The sequence below is a fragment of the Odontesthes bonariensis genome, chromosome 10 (assembly GCF_027942865.1).
Source record: "Odontesthes bonariensis isolate fOdoBon6 chromosome 10, fOdoBon6.hap1, whole genome shotgun sequence".
NCBI classification, from domain to species: domain Eukaryota; kingdom Metazoa; phylum Chordata; class Actinopteri; order Atheriniformes; family Atherinopsidae; genus Odontesthes; species Odontesthes bonariensis.
This window is the reverse complement of record NC_134515.1, coordinates 24,295,911-24,308,127: the sequence shown is the minus strand read 5'-3', so window position 1 is coordinate 24,308,127 and position 12,217 is coordinate 24,295,911. Positions and strand designations below refer to the sequence as shown.

General features: G+C 39.3%; 2 protein-coding genes across 3 annotated transcripts; both read left to right on the top strand.

The window, feature by feature from the left end:
* Window positions 1-1,242: 1,242 nt before the first annotated feature.
* LOC142389749 (cytosolic sulfotransferase 3-like) lies at window positions 1,243-5,474 on the top strand. Of its 2 annotated transcripts, none has more exons than XM_075474778.1 (8): window positions 1,243-1,340; window positions 1,713-1,851; window positions 1,957-2,085; window positions 4,180-4,280; window positions 4,417-4,543; window positions 4,636-4,733; window positions 4,847-5,021; window positions 5,103-5,474. In XM_075474778.1, exons 2-8 carry the CDS (start codon window positions 1,713-1,715, stop codon window positions 5,213-5,215), a joined length of 882 nt encoding a protein of 293 aa, XP_075330893.1. In that variant the 5' UTR covers window positions 1,243-1,340; the 3' UTR covers window positions 5,216-5,474. The 2 variants fall into 2 exon arrangements, with proteins under 2 accessions (XP_075330893.1, XP_075330892.1); XM_075474777.1 differs by lacking the exon at window positions 1,243-1,340 and adding an exon at window positions 1,348-1,552.
* An 871-nt stretch (window positions 5,475-6,345) lies between these two features.
* Window positions 6,346-10,629, top strand: LOC142390321 (cytosolic sulfotransferase 2-like). Its single transcript, XM_075475719.1, has 7 exons — window positions 6,346-6,590; window positions 6,714-6,842; window positions 7,545-7,645; window positions 7,723-7,849; window positions 7,935-8,032; window positions 10,010-10,184; window positions 10,276-10,629. Exons 1-7 carry the CDS (start codon window positions 6,452-6,454, stop codon window positions 10,386-10,388), a joined length of 882 nt encoding a protein of 293 aa, XP_075331834.1. The 5' UTR covers window positions 6,346-6,451; the 3' UTR covers window positions 10,389-10,629.
* Window positions 10,630-12,217: the final 1,588 nt, after the last annotated feature.

The window sequence follows — 12,217 nt, the reverse complement described above, 5'->3', positions numbered from 1 at the left end:
TGATGGTACCTGAGACGCTTAAAATGAGAAGGAATGGCATATGGAGGAAGTTAAATCGCACACGCTGCAAAGGCAATTCCCATGTGGCTGGCAGGGTTTAAACTATGCATGCCACAAGTGCAAGCAGTGTTGGAAAACCCTCGCTGTGTGTTTGAGAGTTAATCATTTTCTAAATTTAAGTGTGATCCAAATGCTGACAAGGAAGAAGGACAGTTGTCAATAATGTTTCAGGGACTTGTATGGCAACTTGTACCAGTATGTGACAGATAAAATCAGTCTGGCTTCTGTCATTATCAAATGTTGTATCTGATTTGCTTTCCTCAGCACATTGATAGCTCAGTATACTTAAAGTTGTTTAAGACTGTTTATTAATAATAATAATAATAATAATAATAATAATAATAATAATAATAATAATAATAATAATAATAAATCAAATTTGTAACGCACTTTTCATTAGCAAAAATCTCAAAGTGCTACAAAGTACAACTAAAATCAGGGATAAAATCAACATCATAAAAATCATGTGGCGGCAGAATAGGCTTGCTTAAAAAGAAAAGTCTTTAAGCCTCTTTTGAAGTCGCCCAGTGGTTGCGGAGCTCTCAGATAGACCGGGAGAGAGTTCCAGAGACGGGGGGCTGCCACAGAGAATGCCCGATCTCCCATGGTCCTTAATCTGGATCGAGGAAGGTGGAGGAGGTTGCAGTCTTGTGATCGTAGAGATCTGGTGGATGAATGTGGAATGAGAAGGTCCTTCAGATAATCTGGTGAGGTTCCGTTTAAGCATTGATGGGTGATGAGAGCAATTTTGTACTGAATTCTGTAAGTGACAAGAAGCCAGTGCAGATCATGGAGAATAGGTGTAATATGGTCAGATTTACGAGCTCTCAATAGAACCCTGGCTGCACCGTTCTGAATGTATTGCAGCTTCTGAAGATGTTTAAGCTGCTAATCACTTAAAATATTCTTCACAGACTTCAAAGATTGAAGACTTTCTTTCCCCACAAAGCCCAAATCCTTTAAAGCCCTTTATACCCCGTTTTTATCTGACAGCAAGGGCATTGTTGTCGGGGCACAATGAGTAGGTTAAGTTGATAAACTAGGTGGGCAGTAACACAGTTTATGTGCTCTACATGTTTCTGAGGAAGCATGGGAGTTATTGGTCAGCAAATGGTGGGGTTTGGCACTGAGATTAGATCAAAGAGGAAGCCGATTCTGACAAGGGAGTATTATGCAAAGAGAAAAGAGGAGGAGGAAATGTTTTGCTTGGTCGGGGGATAAATTAGAGGAAGAGAAGCCGGACAGAAACCACAAGCAGCAGACTGCTTGATCCTGAGAAGGTATGTGACATCCTGAAATCAAACGGATTGTTTTCTTTTTGAGCAACAATCTTCTGCGTTTTCCTGGAGTTCTTTTCTTCTCCAAACATTTGGTGCTGAGCTAGTGGGAATGATTTGTTAAGGGAGCCTATTTTAAATTCATGCAAGGACAAGTGTTCGTGCAAGTGTTTTCAAGAGCTTGTGCAAACACTTGTGGATTTCAGCAGCATAAGGTACACAACTACTTTTAGAGACTAATCTTTTTACTGAATCTGGCTTCACTGTCTACACCCGACAGCTGCTTTTCCCTGTTCCTTTTTTGAGTTAAACTGCTGCAGCCACTGGTCATATCTTTTGAATGTTTTACTTTTGTTTGCTTTCTTTCTTGGACAGATGGATTCGGTTACTCGACCGGAGCTGTTTGATTTTCACGGAATCTCAATGACTCATTACTTCACGGACAATTGGGAAAACATTCAAAATTTTCAGGCCAGATCAGATGACATACTTATTGCGACGTACCCCAAAGCAGGTCAGTCTTCAAGCGTGTGTAAACATGTTTTAAAGCCTTTAGGAATGCGTGTAGGGGTGAGAGGTCACGATCACCTTATTTGCTACTTTCTATGTCTCTCTTTAGGGACCACATGGATCTCATATATCCTTGACCTGCTGTATTTTGGTCAAACATCTCCAGAGCGTCAAACATCCCTCCCTATCTATAATAGGGTGCCTTTCTTGGAGATCGCCATCCCCGGTTTGGATTCAGGTATTAGTCAAAGTCCATTATCGTCTTTCGTAAAATAGCTTTAGCACAGTGGGTATAAAAAGTCCACACACCCTGGTTAAAGGGTCCAGTGATGATTTAAAAAAAATAAATAAATAAAAAAACTTTTTCCACATCAACTTTGAGACTACAGCTTTTACGAACAAGGTCAGAAGTAATCTTCCTCAGTGAGGCCATTCCTTTGTTTACTTGATCTTCTGCCTTTGGTTATTGCAGTGAAATGTAAAATTTGTCTTTATCTTTAGCTTTCTAGCAGATGCTTTGGAATTTTGCCTCTCCAATCAATGGTGTGGAATTTGGAGCTTTTTTCTCAAAATTCTCTTGGGTTTTAATAAATCTCCTTTAATGGCTGAAAAAGGACAGCGCAAAAGTCTAATCCCTCTGGAAGTACAGCCAAAAAAAATCACACAGTAGGTCTCTTAGGACATGTACAGATTGTCCGGAGAGTTTGTGGATTTTGGACATCCCCTTTTTTTTGCAAATGTTTGACATGAAGAACACGAGAGACTGTTGTTCCATGCGGTGAGCAACCAGCACTTGATGCTTGTAATGTTACCAGAGGCCTTTAAGTTTTGCATTTATTTTAAACAAAGAAGTCAGGATCGCCACGCAGGAGCAACAGAACTTTACTTGGACTCAGTCAGCCACTGTAATTTACAACCAAAATTAAGTAACAACTATTAAACCTGAAATTGATCATGTTTGATTCACAGCCAGATGCTCAATACTAACAGCCTGTACACCTTCTAGGCACTTTCTTCTTTTTTTTTTCTTTTCCCCACTGAACAGTTGTATTTTCACAATCTTTGCTTAGGTTGCAGTTTTACAAATAATGCAGCAAAGGTTTCAGCCTGATTTATCATGTTTTCTTTTTTTTTCCTTCACAAAAATCTCTCTTTAACAAGGGTGTGTAGACTTGACATCACAATGTTGTCTAAGCAGATGTAACAGCATTATATTTGCTTAGACTTTTATTCCATTGTTGACAGTATTAACTTGAGATATTTAATGATTCATCGCATCAACTTAATTTAATTTGTTGATATACATCTCAGGCCTGCAGAACATTCCAAAAATGTTGGGAAGAGAGCAATTTGGGATAGTAATGAGGTAGAAAAAAATGTGCCTGTCCAAACAGGTGATTATAATCAGGATTTGGAACAGAAGCAGTTTCCATGAAATGATTAGTCTTTGAGAAGGAAAGATGGCAGAGGATCTCTAAAAGAGTTATTGAACTGTATGAAAACAATTATTGTCAAAGAAAGTCTGGAGAGGATTTGTATCTTTCTCCCTCTACAATGAAAAATATAATGAAAACATCCAAGCAATCTGTAGGAGTTTCAATATGTAAAGGGCAGGGATGCAAGCTTAAGCTAGACACCCCCTTCATCGATTGCTAATATAACCACATGGAAAATGGATTACTGTTGGGAATCTTTATCAAGCACTGCAATACAGAGTTACATTCACAAACACCTTTCAAAACTGTACCATGCAAAAAAAAAAAAAGTCTTATACTCATTAGCTCATTTACTCTTCTGTGATAGCAGAAATAATGCAGGAAAGTGCACGGATTCCCTAGGTTTGAATTCTTTTCCTGAGACTATTTCAACAAGTTAGTGCAAATCCACATTCTGCATACATTACAGAGGCATGGCCTCTCCCTGCAGTCCTGACCTGCTCCCAATAAAGAATTTGTAAAAAATGTTTAAAACAAGAATGTTTTAAAAAAAAGACTAAAGAATACCCCAAAAAACAAACAAACACCTGCAACACTTCATCACTTTGCATGCTTTGAGCCACAGGACATATTTAGTATTGTGAGAATGAATGGCACTGTATGGGGGGGGGAGGGGGTTCAGGCCTGAAATCTAAAGCTGGATTAAATGAATAAATCAAGCTGTCATGTCAAAACATGAATCATGTTGGACTTAAACTGTCTGCAGTGAGAAAAGAAATGCAAGTAAATGTAATAATCACTGCATTTTCTTTTTATCAGCATTTTCCTTATTGTCCAAATTGTATTTTTGAAACCCAGCTGTAAGCATTATGTTCACTCGTCATGTCTTCAAACAGGAAAAGACCTGGCAGACAAGCTGCCCACCACCCCTCGACTCATCAAAACTCATCTTCCTGTCCAGCTTGTGCCAAAGTCATTCTGGGAGCACAACTGCAGGGTATGGAATTTTCTATGTTCTTTTTTTTTCCTGTCCTATAACTTAGGCTGACCTACTCTGTGATATAGTTCCAATCAAGCTAAAAAGAAACGGTACAGTTTGAGGGGCGATTATATCTTGATCTCTTCTTCTGTAGATTGTCTATGTAGCCCGCAATGCAAAGGACAACATGGTGTCTTTTTTCCACTTCGATCGCATGAATGGGGTCCAACCAGAGGCCGGAGACTGGATCGACTACTTTCTGAGATTCTTGAAGGGAAAGAGTATGTATGAAATGTGATGATCAAAGGTTATTTTCACAGTAACGGACGCAGTGCTTAAGCCTGACTTTTTTTATAATATTCTGTGGCCTTAGTGGTGTTTGGCTCCTGGTACGATCATGTGAATGGCTGGTGGAAGAAGAAACAGACTTACTCAAACCTCCATTACATGTTCTATGAAGATCTGATTGAGGTTTTGTTTTTCATTCTTTCTTTTTAGCACCTCTGTCTATAAAAGCCTTCATCTCTAAAACTCTCCTCTGGTTGCTTATCATGCAAGGATGATATCTGATCATGTGCTTCCAGGATACTGGACGGGAAATAGACAAAGTCTGCTCCTTTCTCGGTTTGTCTCCCTCGGCTGAGGAGAAGAAAAACATCACAAGTCAAGTGCAGTTTGACAACATGAAAAATAACAAGATGGCCAACTATTCTACACTCCAAGTTTTGGACTTCAAGATTTGCCCTTTCATGAGAAAAGGTTTGGAAAACAATAATATTGTGCAAGAAAGGATTTTAATTTTCAGTGGAAAGACTTAACTGATTGTCTGTGGCTCCGCAGGGAAGGTTGGCGACTGGAAAAATCACTTCACTGTGGGTCAGAGTGAATATTTTGATGAAGACTACAAGAATAGAATGAAGGATCCCACACTACAGTTCCGCACTGAAATCTGAACAATTCTGGATACACTGTGTAAGTGGAGATGGGTACATGGTTGACTAGAAGTGTCATTAAGAGTACTGCTGTCTAAAATGTGACAGAAGAGATGCTGGGTGCTTTATCTTACTAATGAACCTAAATAAAAGCTCAAATTTGTGAAGTGACTGTAGGTTGGAATTCCATTGATACCCTCAGATGAAACTAAGACTCCTAATGTATTAATTTGTATGTCATTTTCACAATATGTACTTGCAATAAAAGCGTGAGAGCTCATTTTACTGTTCAAATTATTTTCTCCTGTGTGCAAGAGATTTGATACCACATTACGCAATCACCTCTAATTGGTGGGCAGGTATGGATACGCAGGGGCCTTTGATTAAAAAAAAAAAAAAAAGAAAGAAAATGCAGGTTATTGCAGGCCTTTTTACATTTTTGGAACTATACCTATAATTTCACATTTCTCACATTACTTTTTTTAATGGCTTAAGACTAGGGATAAATGGAGCATTGCTTTGGCAACATGTGAGCACATGCTCCTTCTAAGTCACTTTATTATTATTATTCTTTTTTTTAAACCCTCAGGCAACAATGCGACTCACTCACTGTCATTGCTCAAGGTTTCCCATAAAACAGTCCAAAATGTTGAAATATTTATCTCTATCAAGTGTCTGGCCTGAAACAAGAAGATATTATGTCTGTATCTTTATCACTCAGTGTGAGTAATACCTATTTGACGTTGCTCCTTTGTCGTGGAATAGTCACAACATGAATCGAGTTGGGATGGAATAAAATGTGGGGCGCTCTCAAATTTGATTTGATAGTTTAATGTATCACTAGTGTAATTTTGGACATCAAATGTTGGAAGCCCACACCTCACTCAAATGATGTGAGTTGGCAGGAGTGCGCAAGCACAAATCACAGATTACCCGCAATAAATCCACCACGTCTCGTGAGTTAAACCGATCAGATCTGTCAACCATGCTCAACATGTTTTAAATGGGCAGTTAAACATTCAAGTGTTCACTGTGGTCTGTCATCGTTCCTTTCTACATTACACCAGTGTGGGTGGGGAAGACAGCTGAGAAGGATATGTTGTAATTTTCATGTTTCCCTGTTTCACCAATCCTCCACTGCGTGTGACGTGATGTGACAGCCAATTTAGTCAGGCTTTTTAATCCTGGCCGTATATCCGATTTGCCTTGGTGGTATTTTGAATTTAAAAAAAAGAAAAAAAGAAGTCATCCTCATAGATGGAGCTGCCACCTCGACCTACACCGTTCGACTTCCATGGAGTCTCCATGACCAAATACTTCACAGACAACTGGGACAATATTCAAGACTTCAAAGCAAGACCTGATGATATTCTCATAGCTACTTACCCTAAAGCAGGTGAGGTTATGTGTACAAGAGTACAGAGCTTGTGTTGTTGTTTTAATAAAACAGGACATCATTGACATAAGATCTTGTCCGTCTTACGCCTGAACAGCATCTGTTTACTTGTTTTAATCTCAGGAACCACATGGGTCTCTTACATTCTGGATCTTCTGTACTTTGGTCACACGTGTCCAGACCGTCTGAGTTCCATTCCTCTGCATGAGAGAGTGCCCTTCCTGGAAATCAGTGTACCATCTCTGCCCACAGGTTAAATCATGTGGTTGGAATCATTCAGATATGTTTATATGACATTATGAAAATAGCTCATAGTGCAAATTTCTCTTTGGTGAACTGAGAACATCATTCTAATTGCTGGATGTTTTAGGTCACAGATTTCAGAAACTCTATGCTCTAAAACAAGAAGAACATTGCAGTTACTTACTTCTTGTCTTGCGAAATGATATATGTTTCCTTTTTTCTACTGCCGTATGAGAGGAGTGTTCAACCCAACTGACAGTCTTGTTGGCATAAAGCAAGTCAGCGTTGAGTTTTCTTCAACAGGAAGTGGACTCATGCAGCCCCACCAAATAAGCCAACAGTCTCTTGGGAGTAAACACAGGAAGCTTGAAGTGTCCTGAGGTGTTCCTCAGCCATGTAACTAGTAACTTGAATGAAATATAAAGAAGCCCTCTGTTCATTGAAATGCAGCGGGTACACAACTGTTAAGCAGCTTTAATCAGTTAATTACAAAACAATAAATGTATGTCACTTACAGAAATGAAATTACAAAGAATCATTAGATATTGAAACAACTTTCGTTTGTTGATCCGGTTAACTTTGTGCTTCCTATCCAGTTTGTAGACTTATCAAATATCTCAGAACCATTGTTCAACATTTCAGCAGGTAGCCATGTTAATCTAAGATATCTAAACATGTTCAACTTTGCATTTTATCCTTTGCTTCACAAAGGTAAAGACTTGGCAGACCAGCTCTCCACCACTCCTCGTCTCATTAAAACCCATCTACCGATCCAGTTCGTGCCTCGGTCTTTCTGGGAGCAGAGCAGCAGGGTAAATGCCATGCTCATGAATATGTGATTTATGACACAAAATGATAGAGCCAAATGTAGTGTTTTATGTTTCTTTAGATAGTCTGTGTGGCCCGTAATGCAAAGGACACTGCAGTGTCTTATTTCCACTTTGGCCGAATGAATCATGTCCAGCCGGAACCAGGAGACTGGAGCAGCTTCCTGCAGAAGTTCATGGACGGGAAGAGTGAGTAGTTCTAGTGTAAAGAACAAAAATATATCATCTCATTCTTTGTGTGCATGTTATGTCATGTATGCTTGTGTGGTTCCAGTGGTGTTTGGATCGTGGTACGACCATGTGAACGGCTGGTGGAAGAGAAAGCAAACATACCCAAAACTTCACTACATTTTTTATGAGGATTTGATTGAGGTGCGGTGAGTTGTGTTTGTGCAGCACATGTGCCAATAGTGAAGCGGTTACAAATCATTTCAAACTGTCTGTTTATTCCAATCCATAGACGCTCCAGTTGGAAACTACAAGAACAGCACTAATTTTGCACAGTTCGGTTTGTTACCTGAGCTCCCAGGCTGCAAATCGTCCTCCATATTTCTACTCAACTCTTCACATTATGTTGTACTACAGCAGCAACACGTTTAAACGAAATATTAATTGAAATATCTTATTACTTCTTGCTTGTATCTTACTCAACTTAACATCCCGCTGAGCCTTTTATCATTTTCGAAAAAATCACTGTGGTCACCTGTTGTTAATAATAACAATAATAATAATAATAATAATAATAATGATAATGGATTTTATTTATAATTCACTTTACATTCTTCCGAACCTCAAAGTGCTACAGAATATGAAAAACAAAAAAGCAAGAAAACAAATATCAACTAAGGAAATAGAAATCAAGAAATTATTAAAACAGGAGGACAAGTAAAACCAAAGCAATCATTGAAAGGCTTTACTAAAAATTACAATGAAAATATTCAGCACCACAGTAAAGTACACAGCGTGCACAAAATCGGCCCTCATTACGATCCTCTGGGTCTAAAAGTTAACCCAGCTGGAACACAGTTCACTCAAGACAACCCCAGTGATCAACAAAACACACAGTGCACAAGATTGTATTTTTACTCCTTACTTACTCCTTCACCCGTGCTCAAACGACTCCATCCGACTTTCCCCGTGTAGTTCTTTTTATTACACAGCTTAGTAACAATCAGCATATGTAAAACAATCTTGTGAGCAAGATGCAACAAATGTTTCACTGGGACATCTAGTTCCTCACGTGTTGAGTTGTTGCACATTCTCCTACATGGGAAGACCAGAGCACCCTGTTTCTCACAGTTCCCTTGAATTACTTTGTATCACACTAAGCAAAGTTCACACACTTCATGTCTGTCTATAAAATGTTGTTTACTCAAAATGAAAATCTATATACAGTTTTCCAACAGCCTCTTATTGGCAGAATGCTTTAAGCATTTAGTTTCCCATATATCTGGAATTTATATGAATCATTAATTAAAGTTGAAATCACGTTTTCAAAAAGACTTATTTTGCCCAACAATGCAATTTGACTGGAGAAAAGAACAGTTATCATATCATATATCATCTCATTTTCACCTGAGTAAGCTATAAAAACACCACTCTTGTATTTTGTGATGCTTTGATGGTGTAAACTAATTTTGGTGTGTTGAGCACAGGTCTTAGGTGTCAAGACTGAGTATCACTCAATGCCCTACAAGAATTCAGTGATGCAATCCAGCTGGCGATCACTACGCTAACCAGGTTCATGATTGGCATATAGTTTGAAAAATGTTTGAAACACTTTTCATTTTGGTCATTAATGCTGTATAACACCATAAATTGTGTTTATAACTATAAAAAAATGTATACATATCTATAATATATTATAGATATATAAATTGTAGGTTTGTTGCTTCTGAATCTACACAAACTCTGCCCTGGATGAGAAATAATAACTGTACCACATCTCTTTGAAACCATGACAGAAATGTGTGCCTTAACTTTACGAAGGCAAAAGAGATGCAGGGGCTGATAGGATACTGAACAGAATGTTCCTGCATACCACCGGAGATAAATTTATGGAGTATTTTGAGCTCAACTAATTAGCTAAAGTTTTGTTTGTGGAAGTTCAGTTGATACTGTATGATTTTTCATATAAATACATATCTATGTTGCATCAGGACACGAGCAGATATGAGAAATGTGGAGGAGACAGTAAAATACAAAACAGACTCTGTTTTTTTTTAAATTGCCTCTTAGGCAGTCATGGCTTCTCTTGTATTACGTATCTACATGTAACACATTTTCACATTGTCTGACTGGTGTCCAACGTGGCTCACTTTCTTCGATGCATCCCTTTCATTTGTGCAGGACACTGGAGGAGAAATCGACAGACTTTGTTCATTCCTTGGCTTGTCTCCTTCAGCTGAAGAGAAGGAAAAAGTCAGCGCTGGAGTGACGTTTGACAGTATGAAACGAAACCAAATGACCAACTTCTCCACTGTTAAAATGATGGACCTCACGGTGTCTCCGTTCATGAGAAAAGGTCCGTGCAAAATCATCACTGGCAAAGTCGTTGATTTCTTACATTTTCAGACCGCATTTCACTCAATTGTTCCACCAAATTTGCTCACTAGGAAAAGTGGGAGACTGGAAGAACCATTTCACCGTGTCCCAAAATGAACATTTTGATGAGGACTACAAGCAAAAAATGAAGAATCCTGCGCTGCACTTTCGAACTGAAGTTTAGAGGACTAGCTGGGAATGAGGGAGTGCTTATCGAATATGGGGTTTTACAGCCTATCATTATGTTGATATAAAATCAATGTCAGCAAATATTTGATGACTGAGGTTCAACAGCAATTAAATGTTCCTGGTTGGTCCTGATAAAACCGATGTTGGGGAATTTCTCTTACACAGAAAAGATTTTAATTAATTTCAGAAATGCTAACCTATTTTATATGAAACTTAACTGGCAGATAACTAAATAAATTCAGCAACTTGCCTATTTTTTTTTTCCTTTTCCTAACGGCTGCATTTGGCCTTTGTTCTTAGTCATTGAAAATGGACTAACCCTCCTGCCACACATCTATGTGTTTGTCATTTGTTGGACCCGTCTGTATCTGTCACATTTAGTTGGTGTACATCGTGCCCAGGCGTGGAGAAGGTAGGACCCGGATGCAGATATTCAAAACAAAACTTGATTTATTTTACCCAAAAACAACAAAAAAAGCACGGCTGAGCCGGTACACAAAAACCTAACTATGAAAAAGCAAAATCTGACTAAAACTGTGAAAGAAAGGGGGAAAGGGAAAAAAACCAAAAAAAAAACCATGAAGAACAAACCTGACTTGCCATGAATACAGTGACTTGACATGAGGGACAGTGAGTATGGAAGTTTTTCTGTGCCATCAGAGTTTGAATACGAATTTCAAATTTCAAGCCAATCAAGTTACGCTCCATTGGACAGATCAGCCATGTCCACCAACGCGGGTGAGTTTACTTTATTTGCCATTTGTGTTAGTAAAATTGAGTAATAGATATTACTCAATATCTATTGAGCTGATCTGTCGGAGCTGAGTACTGTTAGTATATCCCCCACAGTTGTGTACCCAGCAGTCCCTCCTTGGCTATATGAGGATGAACTCAGAGTGGATCTATGGTTGCTTGAGGAGAGACGAAACAATGAAGTGGACAGCGGCACAGTGATGTGGTACATGAGGGAAAAGTATACAGAATCAGTGGCTATCTATACAGACGCCTCTAAAATTGATGAAAAGGTTGGTGTAGCCTATGCCATTCCAAGGGCTCAGGCTGTAATGGCAAAACGAGTAAGTAATGACCTGGCAGTGTACACAGCTGAGCTAGTTGCGATATGGTTGGCAATACAATGGATTGAGGTCAATAAGCCACAGAAGGGGGTGGTTGCATCTGACTGTAGCTCAGCACTCATAAGCATAGGGAATGCTCAGTCTGAATCGAGGCAAGACCTCATATATGACATAATGCAGAGAGCAAATAAGCTGAAAAAGGCTGGAATAGAAATAGTCTTCCAATGGGTACCAGCCCACATAGGTGTCAGAGGCAATGAGTGGGCGGACAAACTGGCAAAGGAGGCTGTAAAGAAGGAGAGCGTTGAGCTCGAAATACAGTACAGCAAGGCCGAGATAAAAAGTGTTGCCAAGGCCAGGGTACGGGAGAAATGGCAACGCCTATGGAACAATGGAGACACAGGACGGCAGTACCATGCCATTCAGAATGAAGTGGGGAGGGCTAGGAACACAAAAAGAGAGAAGAAGGTGGAGGATGGGTTCTCCAGAATGAGGTTCGGTCACACAAAACTCAACAGCACACTTAACAAGATGAAGAAGCATGTTGATGGGACCTGTGAGTGCAGCGACAGCCAGGAGACTGTAGAACATGTTTTGATTCAGTGTCCAAAATACCAGACAGACAGGCAACTACTCATCAGCCAGCTACAGGAAGAAAAGGTGTCCTTTAACTTGCAGAACTTACTGCAGCTGAGCACGGGTCATGTGGGCTTTAACCACCTTTGCAGGTTCCTAAAAAATACAGGGT